We start from the raw sequence: 14869 nt of genomic DNA on the forward strand, positions 1-14869 counted from the left end.
AGGAACTGCCGCTACATGCACGCCATTCTCTCCTCCATCCGCTGCTCATCAGAGGTGCGCATGCGCAGAACTCACAAAACTTCGTACGGTGTTTCCATGGCAACACCACAAACTGCTGTATGGGTCTTTAATTCACGATCAAGTTCCCTGAATATTTTATCCGAAACCATAAGATCGCATAAAACGATTTAATATCTTTTACATTTCTCAACTGACAATAATATTCAAAATTTGCACTTAACCTTGATGCAAATAGTACAAAGTTCTCAAATGACAATTTTTGCGTAGAACGAAAATGATTTAAATACTCTTGAGCGGTTGGCTGAAATTCCTTTAAAATTCTGGACTTTATCGTATTATTAATATCTTCTTCCTTCACATATACCATTAAATTAGTGACCTTCTCTCCCAAAATATTTAATAAGATTTCTGCTTTTAAATCTCCAGGTATTTGTTTTGTCCTAAAAGGTCATTTCTATTAATTAGAAAAACAGATTAAAGGATTCTGCTTAAGTAGGTACAGAAATTGTTAATGTTTTTACACTTTTAATTAAATTTTCTATATTTCGATTTGAGTTGTCCATCTCGACGTTTGGATTTTGTAGCAAGTCTTTCTTAGTGTTAGCTAAAGCTAATTCTTCCTCTAACTGAGAAAGTTTTATTTTCTCAAACTCTAATCTAATTTCGTTTTCCGATTTTTGTTTTTCAGTTTGTATTTTCTTTTCCTTTAGCATATTATCAATAACATTTTGCACAAATTCAGCATCATTTGCATAAACTTCTAAAATTTCCATTAAAGTTTTCAAAGTAACAATTTTCGCCCCGCTCGAAATTACTAATCCCAACTACTCTGCCACGAGCGTCAACTCGTCTTTTTTTAATGACTTAAGCGACTTCAGACTCATTTTAATTCAAAGAAAAGTACAACAACCCTGAATTGACATTTAGAACACAATGAGCACAAAAACGAACACATCAAACTCAACACAAACATTATCGATTCAAATTATCAAGTAGGAACACCTCAATACACAACACTAATAACCATGACTTAACATTAAACATTATTTCAACAAACCGAAATAACTACTCACCACAATCTACACAATGGAACCATCATATTCACTTTCGATTTCCGCGCAACACATATTCCCATATCACCACACTATTTTTTCACACAAAATTTGATGCTACACATCATTACCACCGCATTTTCACTTAATCCCTCTTCCTGCCACCAAAAAATGTTCACCTCTTTTGTGAAGGGGGTCGGAAAATTGGACTCCACACTCATTAAAAAATCAACGCCGCCATTCAGGACAAGACATTTCAATCAATGCATCTTATGCTGGAGTGTCGCAGTGGGCACGCGACGTATCCGGCTCAATGATAATTATGCCGCTGGAGCGCATAAAAGTGCATATACAAGACGCGGTAGGAGGAGTTTCGGATTTAGAGTATTTTGCTGCTTGTGATTCAGGATATCACAAGAGTGGGTCGAAAAATCACAATATACACTTGACAAAATTATCTGATCAGGATAGGGTACATAAGAATATAAAAATAAGATACATTACAATACAAAACCTGAAATAAATACAAAAGAAATAATATGAGATAAAATACAAAAGTAAGCAAACTATTTACATATGTACAGCAATGTTGCCTAGGAAATGTGCAAGTTACGTAAGAAAATTTGAGTCACAGGCGAGGTGAGCCGCGAGTGGTCGGAACTTACAATCATCGGGGAGAATCAGGTACTAATTAAACACATTGAAAAGTTGAAGGTGGTGGCAGTTGAGTGCCTTATCAAAGAAGTTACTGTTTGTCTTGAGAAGGAACTTCTCCACATTTTCGATCTTTAAATCCCTATGCAGGGTGTCATTCGAAACATAATAGTGCGCGTTGGTAATAAGTCGCAAGAACTTTTTCTGGATAACCCGCAGTCTCTTTAAATCCTTTTTGTCAGAGTAGCTCAAGCAGGGGAGGCGTACGTGAATATCGGGCGTATTTTTGCCGTGTAGATGTGCCTTTTTCGATTAAGATTCAGTTTTGATGTTCTACCTATTAAAGGAACAAGACAGTTAATTGCCTGGTGTTGAGTGTGACCCCTAAATAGGTAGCTTTTCTGACAATTGGAACGTCATCGTTGATGATTTGTATGGTCATATTGAGTGGAATTCTTGATTGCTTCTTTTTCATTACTATGAGTTGTGACTTCTGTCCGTTAATGGGAATGTGCCATTGTGTACACCACTGTTCTATAGCAGGTATCATATTGGACTTTAAGGCCAGAGCCGTGTTGTCAACATAGCATCCATTATGATCAGTGCAAACCAAGTCCGACACGTAAAATAAGTAAAGTATTGGCCCTAAAATCGAGCCTTGTGCTATTCCTGCATTTAGGCGTCTAGAATCAGAGTTATCATTACCAATATTTACGAAGAATTTTCTGTGTTTGATAAAAGAGTACATCAAAAGAATCAGGTCCCTGTCATAGTCAAGACTGATGTCCTTTTGTATGAGCCCCTCATGCCAAACGTGTTCGAAAGCTTTCGCCACGCCTAGCATGAAAAAAGGCGACACTTTGGTTATTATGAAACGCAGACCCTATGAATTCACACAGTCTGACCAGTTGTTTTGTTGTGGACAATTTTTTCCTAAAGCCGAACTGTTTCGGCGATAGTGTACTCATATAAGGTTCGGTCCTGTTCAAAATTACTTTTTAAAAATGTTTTCCCAAACCTGGGAGGAGGCTTATTGGCCTGTAGCCTTTGGGCTTGGTAACATCTTTGCCCAGTTTCGGCAGTTATTTCTAATGCTCAATATAAAAGTATTTACTTGTCGATTTCAAAATTTCTGATTGTGATACTTTTGTGTGCTAGCGTCTGCATTCAAAATTAAAAGTAACGATTACCAATGTTGCAACAACATATATATATATATAATAGGAAGAAATATTGTAGCAAGCTTGCTAAAAATTATATAAATTATAAAAAAATTTATAAATTATAAAAATTATAAAAATTATTTCGATTATGTATATATATAAATATAGTTCTTTTAAATTAAGTATTGTAATCGCAAAAATTTTCGGGTGTCATATTTCAACGAAAATATCCATTTTGACTGCTATCGAATGCAATTAAATGATGTTTTTGTGTGACATCTGTATGTAAGGACAGAATAAAGGACTCTTTTTCCCAAAACGTATTTCAAAACTGATTTATAATGAATTCAGAAGAGATTTTTTCTTGGCGTCTGTACATACGCACGTATGTATTTATCTCGCATAACTTAAAAAGGATTAGCTTCAGACTTTTAAATTTTGTGTATAGTACTGCTATAATATGTGATTGTGCACATCCTTTTTGGTTGCAAACGGCCGCACCAAAAGTATACAAACATATATATATATACATCCACTATGTTACTCGGCTCCGTGAGCTCAGTTTTTTTTTATTCTTATATGTTCGTAAATTGCGCATATTTTGCTTTAAAAATGATTGAATTGTGTTGTTTTACGGTTAAGATTTTTATACCTTTAGTTAATGTGCATATAATAGTTGTAGAATTATCAATAATTTAAAAGTTGTTTAGGTGCGGCTAAGTTTAATTGTTTTACCATAGCTTGCATATTTGTTTACATTTGAAACTTAGCAGAATAGTGAATTAAGTCAGCTTCTGCACCTTCAGGGTCTTTTTGCTGACTGGGAGAAAAGTAAACTTTCTATTTCGTGCACCGGAAAATGTGCCTTCTTGCCCGCTAGCTAAATTGCTTGTTTTTGCTTAGAAACTTGAATTTTAATTGTAAATTTTTTAAAAATTGTTTTAACTGTATTTTGTGTTTTATATTTTTATATATTTTTCAATTTTTGATAAAGGTATTTTAAGTTTTTATGTATTTTTGCCTTGCCGCGAAGTGAGAAATGAATTAATTAAATGAGAAATATATCTCTAACGAAATATTCCATACAAGACATGCAGTGTACACAACAGTTCTTTTTAATATAACAAAAAATGTATTACAGTATATTCATATACTATCAGTTATAATAAACTGTAATTTCAGGGTACTTAACTGCAGGAATGATTTTAAATGGCTTAACGGGGAAAATTCCCGAGGTCCTATGCGTGTGTAAGCGTTTAGAGCACGTAGGTCTGCGGGAGCGCTTTTCTTAGGATTAGCAAAAAGAATCGGCGTAACTTGCTGAAATTCGCATGTTTATAGTTTTAAACGTTCTGTTTAATCTTTGAAACTATAGACTGACAAATTTATGCATGTTATGCCGAATCTTGTTGCTAAATGTTAGTAGTTTTAACAATTGCTTTTTTGGTCTTTTTGTTGTTTTTGTTTGTTTGTTTTGTTGCATTTAATTTAAAGTATTCGATGATAAATATTCATTTATTTGTTTATTAAATTATAGAAATTGCATTTTGAATTGTTATGCTTTATGGTTGTTTATAAAATTTTCTATTTATATATCATTAACTTTTATCTTTGCAGTTTCAATGCTTTATTCCGTTCATGGTTCACCAGATACTGTCGCAGATATTTCAACGGCGAATTCATCGTATCTTCAGAATTCCAATGATTCATTTTTTGAATCAGTAGCACAAACTGTTAGACAAGAACAAAATAATTATACGCAGAGTTCAAATGTAACTACAGAAACTGTTTCAATCATCATTCCAGATGAAGCCGAATGTACAAACTGGGATGATTGCTCCAGTAGTAGGCCAAGTACAAATTTTCCTTCTGTAACATCATCAACAGGTAAACAAAACCTTTTCACTGCCATTACGTGGGCTTCTAAACATCACAACAATGTTTCGGATGGAAAGAAGCTCACTGAGATCGATGACTATAATAGCACTAGTCTTCTTGATTTTAATTCAAATGCATTAATGAACTTTTCCAACTCTAATTTATCATTATCGCACAACTCATCCGGCATTGATTACGAAACTATTTTGTCTCATGATAATGAACTAGATTCGGAAATAAGAAATGTTGACAACAGTTTTAAGATTGCTAACAGCTTTGCTTTCCTTGATCTAAACAGTTCAGATACATCTTTTGAAACAACTCCTTCCACTAGAAATGTTTCAGATTCTTTAATTTTCCGAACTTCATTTGGAGATAATTTAACAACTGTCCAGTCTTTTAGTACTTCAGAAAAAAATAAATTCACTATTCCAGACGAATCAGTTGTAAATGAGGTTAAATATTATGAAACTGCTAGTGAATTGGGGCAGAATATTTCATCCACTCGAGTACCGTGGAGTACGAATGCGTCATTGTTTCTAAACAAAATTCAAAATACCACCATGGATGCTGTGACTCCCAAACCAGAACTCGCATATGTTGCATTCACTACAACTAAAGATTTACTGTACCCTGAAGTAAAAGACAATGAAATAAAAGCCACAAATTATCTCTCTTTATTGCATAGTGAACCGATAAATGAAACTGAAACTTCAGTGACAGAAACTTCTCCTACTACACCTGATACATCTTATGGATCTGTAACTGCCGAAATGAATAAAAAAATACCTAGAATAACCTCTACAACAACAGCCACTCCAGAAATTGTTGAAACTAGTCCATTAACTGTAGATCGGATTGTGACAACATCAAAACAGATTATGGAAACTTATGATACTGTTCAAGATATTTTTACGAGCATTGGTATTGGGTTGGAAACCTATACTGGAACATCCTCTACAAGTGAAGAGTATCTAGATACGATGACTAACCCAGCAAGCATACCTTTAGCTTCCAGCTCACATGATGTGTTTCATAACAATCTCATTAACTTTCAAAATGCTAATATCTCTAATAATAATATGTTAGCAAATGTGTCCTCTGATGATTTTGTAGATCACTCATCATCTGTCACCAATATAAGCACTGCAGCTTTATATAACAGTCATGATCAACTTTCCTATCAAAATTTGAAATCTACAGTAACACTTCTAGAATCAAGTAATCCAGAGCTTGAGGATTCTAAAGAGCAGTCAATAAATGTCATATTACAAGAAAATTTTACATCAGCAGATTCATTACATGATAGTTTTCCTACCAGTTCTGGTGAAAACACAGAACTTCCAATTAACGTCTCAACTACACTTCCTTTTTTAATTACTTTTAGGAATGTGCCTTTTTTCACTTCTGAAAGTGTACCAGATAATACAGTTGAGCAGAATTCGTTGTCATCTTCAACTTCAGGCATAAGCTCAACAGAATTCAATGCACAGACAACTGTAGGTTCAACAGATTCATCAGCAATCTATGATTCCATTTCAGATCATAAGGATGACATATTTGTAACAACTGAAAACGGAAATGTTTTTTCTTCTACAAATGTCGAGCAGCAATCAGATTCGAATACTGAAAAGTATAGTGAATCGTTACAGACGACAGAAAGCTCTCATTTCTCAACAATGCTTGATTTAAGTCATTGGAGTGAACGATATGAAACACCTGGTGAAGACAATATTATTTTTACAGCAACAGATAATTCTGAGCACCATTTTTCAACATCTTCAAATACTATTGAACTTGAAGAGACAATAAAACCATCTGAAAATTCCACAGAGTTTACAGCAGTGGTTACCTGTGCTCCAGATAAGAATACGGTATCTGAAGAAACTGGAGAAAATACATCTACAACAATAAAGATATTTAGCACTCCTACTACTACTGCTACTGAAATCTACAAGGAAAGCAAAAGCTTGGGCAATGTTTTAACTGCTGTAACTTCATCTAATGGAACAATTCCTTCCTCTACTGTTAAGCCAATGCAAACATTTAACGATATCACATACTCTACAACTGCTGAAACTCACAGAGAAGGCAAACACATTGATTTTAGCTCTACTAGAACGAAAAACAATGCAGTGAGTTCTACGGTTACCATAATGCCCTCCATAATATCAACCGAGCTTCAGGCAACAAAAGGGATAATTGAGGTAAGTAACAAATAATTTAAGAGCTTAATTCTGGCTGTAATTTATTCTTAGAAAATTATGAAAGGTCGTTTATGAACTTAATTCTTTGTTTCATTCATTATAAAATAAGACTCACAGATGCCGTTTAAACGTTTTTAAAACGATTTTTATTAAAATATGTAGATATATAAAGAAATCTAAAACATTTCAAAAACATTATTTGGCAATCAGTTTGTAGAGTTCCTCATTCCTTTCTCTCTCAGATGAGCGTCGAGGAACCTAGTGAACTGTGTAGTGACTTATCGCTAAGTTCAAACAGCTAAACATGTAGACTGAAGAAGGGTTAAAATACCGTTTTAGTCACTCAAAATAAGATTAAGTCAGCCCCTTTCTCGAACTTAAACTCAGAATAAGAAATAAGAACTAAATTATAACTAACTAAAAGAGACTTAGCCGAAGCTAAACATAAGTATCTAATGTAGTTGGCCTTTGAATTAAACTAACTAGCGAATATCCAAAGGCACGTAATATACAGCCAAGCGTAACAGCTTCGAGAGGGACTTAACCCGAAGGCAAACATGCGCTACTCAGGATTCCTATCTCTCTCTCACAAAGTAAGTTGAATCTTCATAAAATACTTCTTCTAACTCATTTGCATTCAACGTGATTCTAAAAACTCATTCTGGTAGGGAGTTTTAAGTGGAAACAAGAAATATAGAAAAGAGACTTTGAAACAAAGAAAACTTTTATAAAATTAAAATATACCTTATAATTTTACCGAAATTTACCTTGAATATAGCCTGATGCGGTGAAATACCTGCTTGAAAAATAGACTTTAAGGAAATACATGCTAAGCCAGAAAACTAAAAATACAAGAGCGTGTGCATTTAATATTTAATAAATAAATCTCTCTTTTATTTAATTTCGAGAAAATTCTTGCGCGCGATTTAAAACCATGTAAAAAGGAGGAAGACTTCTCAATTCAGTTATTAGTTAGTTTGTTGTTGTTTTAAAAGTTTGTTTAGAAAACTGCTCTTGATGATTATAGCAAATTCATGGATTAGCTTTCTTAGCTGTTTTGAATTAATTCTGTTGAATGTTTGAGTAGTTAAAAAATAACTACTGTGAGATATTGTAATACTGAAAGAATATCTGAGGAAATTTAAGCATTTTTGTTGTGATAATAATAAATTTTGTCCATTTCTCATCAGACGTTCATTCAATTCAAATGAAGCCGTACAGAAGAGGAATTTTGGAATGCCAATTACAAGAGCGATGGAAGAACAATTGAGGCAGCTCATCAGTGCTTTTGCTGCATTCCAAGAAAAGATGGAAGCTGGCCAAGCATCATTTAAAGAAGAAATGAAAGAGGAAAAAAAGAAAGATTCTGTTAAAGATGAAATGAAATCCATAAGGAAGAAATGAAAGCCGTTCAAGCTGGTCAAGAAAAGATTGAAGCAGGTCAAGAAGAAATGAAAAGAGAAATTACCTGTGTGATAGAAAACAAATTTGAGGCTATAGAAAATAGAATGGACATGGTTGAAAATAGAATTGGAGAAATTGAAGAAAAGGTTTCTTCTGTCCAACAATAAATTGATGACAGAGTTTCTGGAGTTGCCAAAGAAGTGGATACTTTAAAGAAATTCGTGGCGATGGTAGGGAGCAATTCGGAGGGTTTTAAATTTTTACCAATGCCTGCTCGTCTCTCTCTGAAACTATCTACATATGATGGGAAGACCTCCTGGCAAGTGTATATGACACAATTTTCTATCGTTGCGGATGCAAATGGATTTGATCCCCAGACTAAGGCCTGTCATCTCACCGCTTCTCTGAGAGCAGACGCAGCGTATATCCTCTAGACGCTTCCAGAAAACCAAAGACTTGACTTTGAAACTCTATCCCGCGCTTTGGCGAGAAATGTTTAAAAAAATTAAGCAGGCTTCAATTAAAATCCCATCAACAGAAGCCCACCGAATCACTCCAGGAACTCGCCACGGATGTTGAAAGGCTGTCTCAGCTTGCCTTTACAGAGTCTGCAGTACTTTATCGATAGCATCCGGGATCCCGAAATGCAGAAGGCTCTACGAATGGCGGATGTTAATTAAAAAGCGCTCTAGTGTAAATGAGGGAAATCACGTCCCTGCAGTACTTTATCGATAGCATCCGGGATCCCGAAATGCAGAAGGCTCTATGAATGGCGGATGTTAATTAAAAAGCGCTCTAGTGTATGCCATGAAATTCGAAGCAGCCCAGCAAGCAACTCGTAGAGACCGCCACCCAATCAGAGCTGCTCAAGTTCAAGAGCCAAGGGATCAAGTCACTATTCGTCTAGATGATATATAACCAGACAACTGAATGCCTTGAGACGAAATATCAGTGACAAGAAATCAACCTTAAAATGTTGGAACTGTGGATCTGAAGGACACATATGAAGGAACTGCAGAACGCCACTGGGCACAAATGTTAAGACCACTCCTAGCAAGCATCAGGGAAACTAATTTGTGGCCATTTAGCGGGGCGGTGGTTGCCAGATAATGAAAAGCCCCAGTTTAAAGCACTTCAGATTTCTGCAGTGAGAGGCGGCAGTAATGGACTCACTTTTCATAATAGGACATATTAATGGAGTTCCCTGCAATATGACGATAGATACAGGAGCCAACGTTACCATCATCCAAAAAGATTTGCCTCAACAAATGGGATGCAAACTTATCTGGACGCCACCCTGCATTACCCTGCAAACTGTGTCCGGTGAGAAGATCGACATCAACAGAAAAATAAACATTAACATCACGTTTGGCAGTGCCACTTACCATCACATGGCATATGTAGCAGAGAACACAGATCCTTGTATACTCAGATTTGACTTTCTAAGGAAATACAATTTTTCCTTGGACTTTAAAAATAACGAATTACATTCTGCATCTGAGGACATAGCTCTATTTGGAATTAAGAATGAAGGAGTTAAATCTATCCACAAAATCATAGCTCAAGACGATAAGACAATACCGCGTTCTTGCTCAGGATGACCACAAGAACAGAGTTTCTACTTCCTGGATCCATAGCCGAAAATAGAAATTTCCGCTACGGCATCATAGAAGATCTTAATAACTGTAATAGCTTGAAAGGAGTACTAGTAGCCTCAGCACTCGTCGACCTATCGAAAAAGGTTATCCTAGTGAGAGTGGCCAAAGTAACTGAGAACAAGAGTTATTAAGAAAGGTGAAGTGGTTGCTGCATGTACTCCAGTGACCAGTATTAAACGAAAGAGTAACCCTCCAGAATCCATCTCTTCAGAAAGTATTACATCAGAATTACTGCAGAATGTGCAATTAAACGATGAAGAGAGGAATGCTGCCGATCGTGTCATTAAAAATCTTCAAGCTGTTTTCTCCCACTCGTCTTCTAACGTGGATCGAACCAGTTTGACACAACATAGAATCGAAACAGGAAGAGGTATGAACACTTTTAAAGGATATGAAAGAAGGCAATGTCATCGAGCCTTCAGCAAGTCCATAGGCATCTCCCATCGTTCTTGTCAGAAAGAAACACAGCTCAACAAGATTTTGCGTTGACTATCACTGGTTGAATGAGGTTACGAAGAAAGACAGTTACCCTCTTCCTAGAACTGACAACATTCTGGACACTCTTTCTGGATGCAAGTGGTTCTCAACACTTGATCTAAAGAGTGGGTATTGGCAGGTAGAAATACATCCTAATGACCGAAAAAAGACGGGACAAGGACTTTGGCAGTTCAAGGTGATGCCGTTTGGACCCTGCAATGCACCAGCTACATTCAAGCGTCTAATGGAGACTGTTTTCAAAGGTCTTTCCTACGAGTCGTGTCTGATATACCTGGATGATATCATCGTCGGAAAGACTCTAGAAAATCTTAGAAAGGTGCTTCAAAAACTGAAGGAAACCAATCTGAAGTCCCGCTAAATGCAAATTATTCAGACAAGAAGTGATTTACCTGGGACATGTCATCTCCGCAGAAGGTGTGTGCATGGATCCTGAAAATGTGTCAGCCGTTAAATCCTGGAAATGTCCCGAAAATGTCCATCAGCTGAGAAGCTTCCTAGGGCTTTGCACCTACTCTAGGAGATTCGTGAAGGACTTTTCTTCCATTGCAAGACCCCTTCACAAGCTGACAGAGAGCAAGCAAAAGTTCTTGTGGACAAAAGAATGCAAGGATGCATTTACAACTTAAAGGATCTGCTGCTGTGCTGTTATGGAAACAAGTTAAAGATTCTCGAAATTCAACACTACATGGACCAACAGCCATATTTCCTAGAAAAGGATAAGCCCAATTTATTTCACCATTTGGCAACAGTAAACCTCTAGGTTTATCATCTTCGGGTAATACAATAGAACTAGTAGAACTAGGTTCACTGAGATCTTCTTTTGTTAAAAACATAACTTTGTCTTTGCCATGTGAAACGCAATAAGACATATTGTTCTAATTTTTTTTCAGAAAAGCGTCAAATTTTCAATTATGTAATAATAAACTATTAATATTAACAGCAGACAACTGAAATACCCACAAAACATCACAACTTAAAGGATGCTTTAACATCTCCGATCCTGACGTATCCTCAGTTTGACAGACCATTTATTCTCGACACGGACGCAAGCAATGAAAGTGTCGGTTTCTGTTTTGTCCTAAGAAATAGACGGCCAAGAACGTGTAGTGGCGTACTGGAGCAAGTGCCTGTCTAAACTGGAGAGGAATTACTATGTCACCAGGAAAGAATTGCTCGCCATAGTCAAAGCCATAGAACATTTCCATCACTATCTAAATGGTGTTATTTCACAAAAAGAACGATTTTGTGTCAAAATACCTATGTTAGAACAATGCTATATATAAATCTAATATATATCCCAAGTCAAGCTTTCGAGACATAAAAAATGCAATTTGAATCTTGTCAATCGGCCCAGTAGAACGGAAAATATAGAACTGTCCCTCCTTTTTTTTTCACGTAGTGTACATGCATAATGTATGCATATTATGTTTGCACACAGGGTCATAGCTAGAGGGGGGCAAGGGGGGGCATCTGTCCCCGGGTGCAGAATCTAAGGGGCGCCAAACTGATGTTACGACATTTTAGAATTAAATGTTTTCCATCCTTGGCAAGCAGTAGGGGGCGCGAAATCTTCAGTTGTCCCTAGGCGCTGAAAACCCTAACTACGACTCTGTTTGCACATTCAAATTTCCAGTGTCTTGGAAGAGAATATTAAAATCTGCTTTTATATATAACTGTATATATTCCGAGGAAATACAACCCTTTTCAATAATGGGCAACCGCATTAAGTTCCCAAAATAATGAATGGATGTCTCTTCCTTGCAGTTTGTTCTGTGTAGTGTTAAGCAGTAAGCATATATCAGCCAAAGTAGAATATACATTTCTTAAAATTTTATCCTTTGTGTCACCTTAGGTTTATCAGCTTTAAGTAAAAATTCTATTGCAATACAAAGTCTATAAAACGCTGCAAAATTTTGAAAGAATTAAAAAAGACATTTAAAAAGGCCTTGTGTGTGAGATTCCTACAGATTCCACTCAGGAAGTCGTTTGCAGAGTGTTATTGTCTGCGATATATCTATAATCCGTTCATCCAAAAGAATTACTAGAAATAAACAAAAGACTTAATGTATTCTCTCCAGGCTGTGTTACTTTTATCCTTTTTTCAGGGGATTGGTGAATCAGTTCTGGCATACTTTTCTTATAAAACGCACGAGGCGAAAAAAAATTCAACCTGAAAAAAGCGAAATTTAAGGTTGAGGAGCTACTTTGTTAACATGGGTCAGGAATTTCTGAGATTGTGTTTGATATGAGAATAATTTTTCATTGGAATCGTGAAAAATCTGAGAATAAAACAGGTGAATTATTGAATGCAAGCAAATCTGTGCAATATAATTTCAAAACACTAGTTACATTTATTAATTTAGTTACATTTATTAAGTTACATTTATTAATTTTGAAATGCCAGACTCCAGTTACATCTTGCTCTACATCATACTAGGTAATGCTTTGCCAGGTGTGCTTTGGGTTAGCTGCGCTAATGTACAACTGGTTTTCCGTTAACACCCAAATTTTGCAACTGTCCATGAATTGTCATTATGTTGATGTTACATCCTGAAGCACTGTGGAATAACTCCATACAGTTTTGTTTCACGCCTCTTACAGCTCCTGTTTGTCAAACAACATAGTCGCATGACACTAATTGAAAAGTTGTAATTCCTAAAGCTTTCGTAATAATACGGTTCACAGATGAATGTGGTACCTTTACCATTGCTGAAATTTCAAGAACGATTTTTTTCGCATCTTATTGTTTACTTTTGTGTCTGTGGGGGTTTATTGGGATACATTATACCTAACTTGTGTACATTGAAAAGCTATTATTGCACAGCATGAAGTAATTCATCATGGAAAATTAAATGAAAAAAGCCTGAGAAGGAAACCTAGAAAGGAGAGTTGTGAATCGACAAAAGAGAAAATGCTCAATAATTCTTGAGTTTCTGGGAAGAGGGTAAGCAGAGTAAAGGAGACAAATTACCAAGTGTATGCAAATATTAAGATATATTGAATAAAAAAATATTAGATGCAGTGGTGGTAATAAAATACCAGCCTATATATAAATGCAGCAACAGATAGTCTGCGAATATGACAGTTTCCTTTCGTATTTGCTTTAGCATCAATGGGAAAATCTGCTACTCTCCAAGAATGTCTGGCTGCTTTTAATCGCATAGTTGGCAGTTTGCTCCAAGCACAAGGAATATATGCAGCGGTTAGGGTGCCGATTTGAAGGCCATAACTAAATAAAAAGTTATAAGTTATTAGTATATTTAATTATATGGGGTGCCAAATACATTGTTTGGTTAGGGTATCAAAAGTGCTAGCTGGACCTCCACATTGAGCTTATTAAAAATATTTTCTAAGAAATGTAATTAAATAATTTAAATGCCATACTGTTGGAAGTACACCAAAATTTGCTTTCTTTAATTTAAAAGCAAAGAATACATGAGAAATTATTTTATGATACATTTTTTAATGTCAGGCTGCGCAAGAGACGAGTTAAAGGAAAGGCGTTTTGAGGGTTAAAAACATCATACGCATAATATGTATGAAATTATAAATATATATGTGCATGATTGCATTTTATGCATTTAATTTTTTTATTTACTAATTTGTTGAAAAACATTTTTCAGTTACTTTATAGTCAGATTAAAATAGAAGACCTTAGTCAAACAGAAAACGACAATATGATTACTGCAGTTATCTATCTTCCTCGCCAGGATTATGTAAGTTATTATCTTCATTACTTTATTTTTGCATTCAGTGAATAATTCTGCTTTCTTATTGAACATAATGAATACCTGAATGATTTAAGGATTAATTTGATTTTTTTATAAAATGTGCTTGCATAAATACTTGATATACTATTTTCTGTAACTAATATATAAATTATCGTCTAACTAATATAAGATGATTTGTAATTCCATCCAGAGTTTTGAAAATTTATAATACAGTAATTATAACATAAATTTATGTGACAGTACATAATGTATTTCTCCAAATTTCGTTTATTCCTTATATACACTCGATATTTAACACCCGCACAATAAAATCTTGACTGAGATATTTAATTTCAAATTTGGAATTTCGGTTAAACAATAAATTCAATATTGATCCCCCCTCCTCCCTTTCATGCCATTTAGTGACATTCTCTTATGATTTACTTGTGTGTAACATTCTTTTAGTTTATTACATACGCTTTGCTGAAATAATTTTTATACCAGAATCTAAGTGTCCAGATCCTAAAAATATGTTATTAATATTGTTATTCAAGTTTGTCACTTAAGAATCGTAATCCAACAAAACATTTATTAAACTAAAAACATCTCTTTTAATTTATGCAA

The 14869-nt window shown here is 35.2% G+C and overlaps 1 protein-coding gene and 1 pseudogene across 1 annotated transcript in view; one reads left to right on the forward strand and one right to left on the reverse strand.

Moving 5' to 3' along the window:
- LOC118193190 (uncharacterized) overlaps positions 1-14869 on the forward strand; it is a 101232-nt gene that overhangs the window by 49612 nt on the left and 36751 nt on the right. The window contains exons 2-3 of the mRNA XM_035364240.2: positions 4508-6975; positions 14159-14251. Coding sequence (XP_035220131.2) covers positions 4508-6975; positions 14159-14251 — 2561 coding nt within the window. The remainder of the gene's footprint in view (positions 1-4507; positions 6976-14158; positions 14252-14869) is intronic.
- Positions 7729-11487, reverse strand: LOC146999575 (mitochondrial intermembrane space import and assembly protein 40-B pseudogene; annotated as a pseudogene).

This window comes from Stegodyphus dumicola, chromosome 1 (assembly GCF_044657685.1).
Source record: "Stegodyphus dumicola isolate Sdum_Otavi_A_Nest chromosome 1, ASM4465768v1".
Taxonomy (NCBI): Eukaryota; Metazoa; Arthropoda; class Arachnida; order Araneae; family Eresidae; genus Stegodyphus; species Stegodyphus dumicola.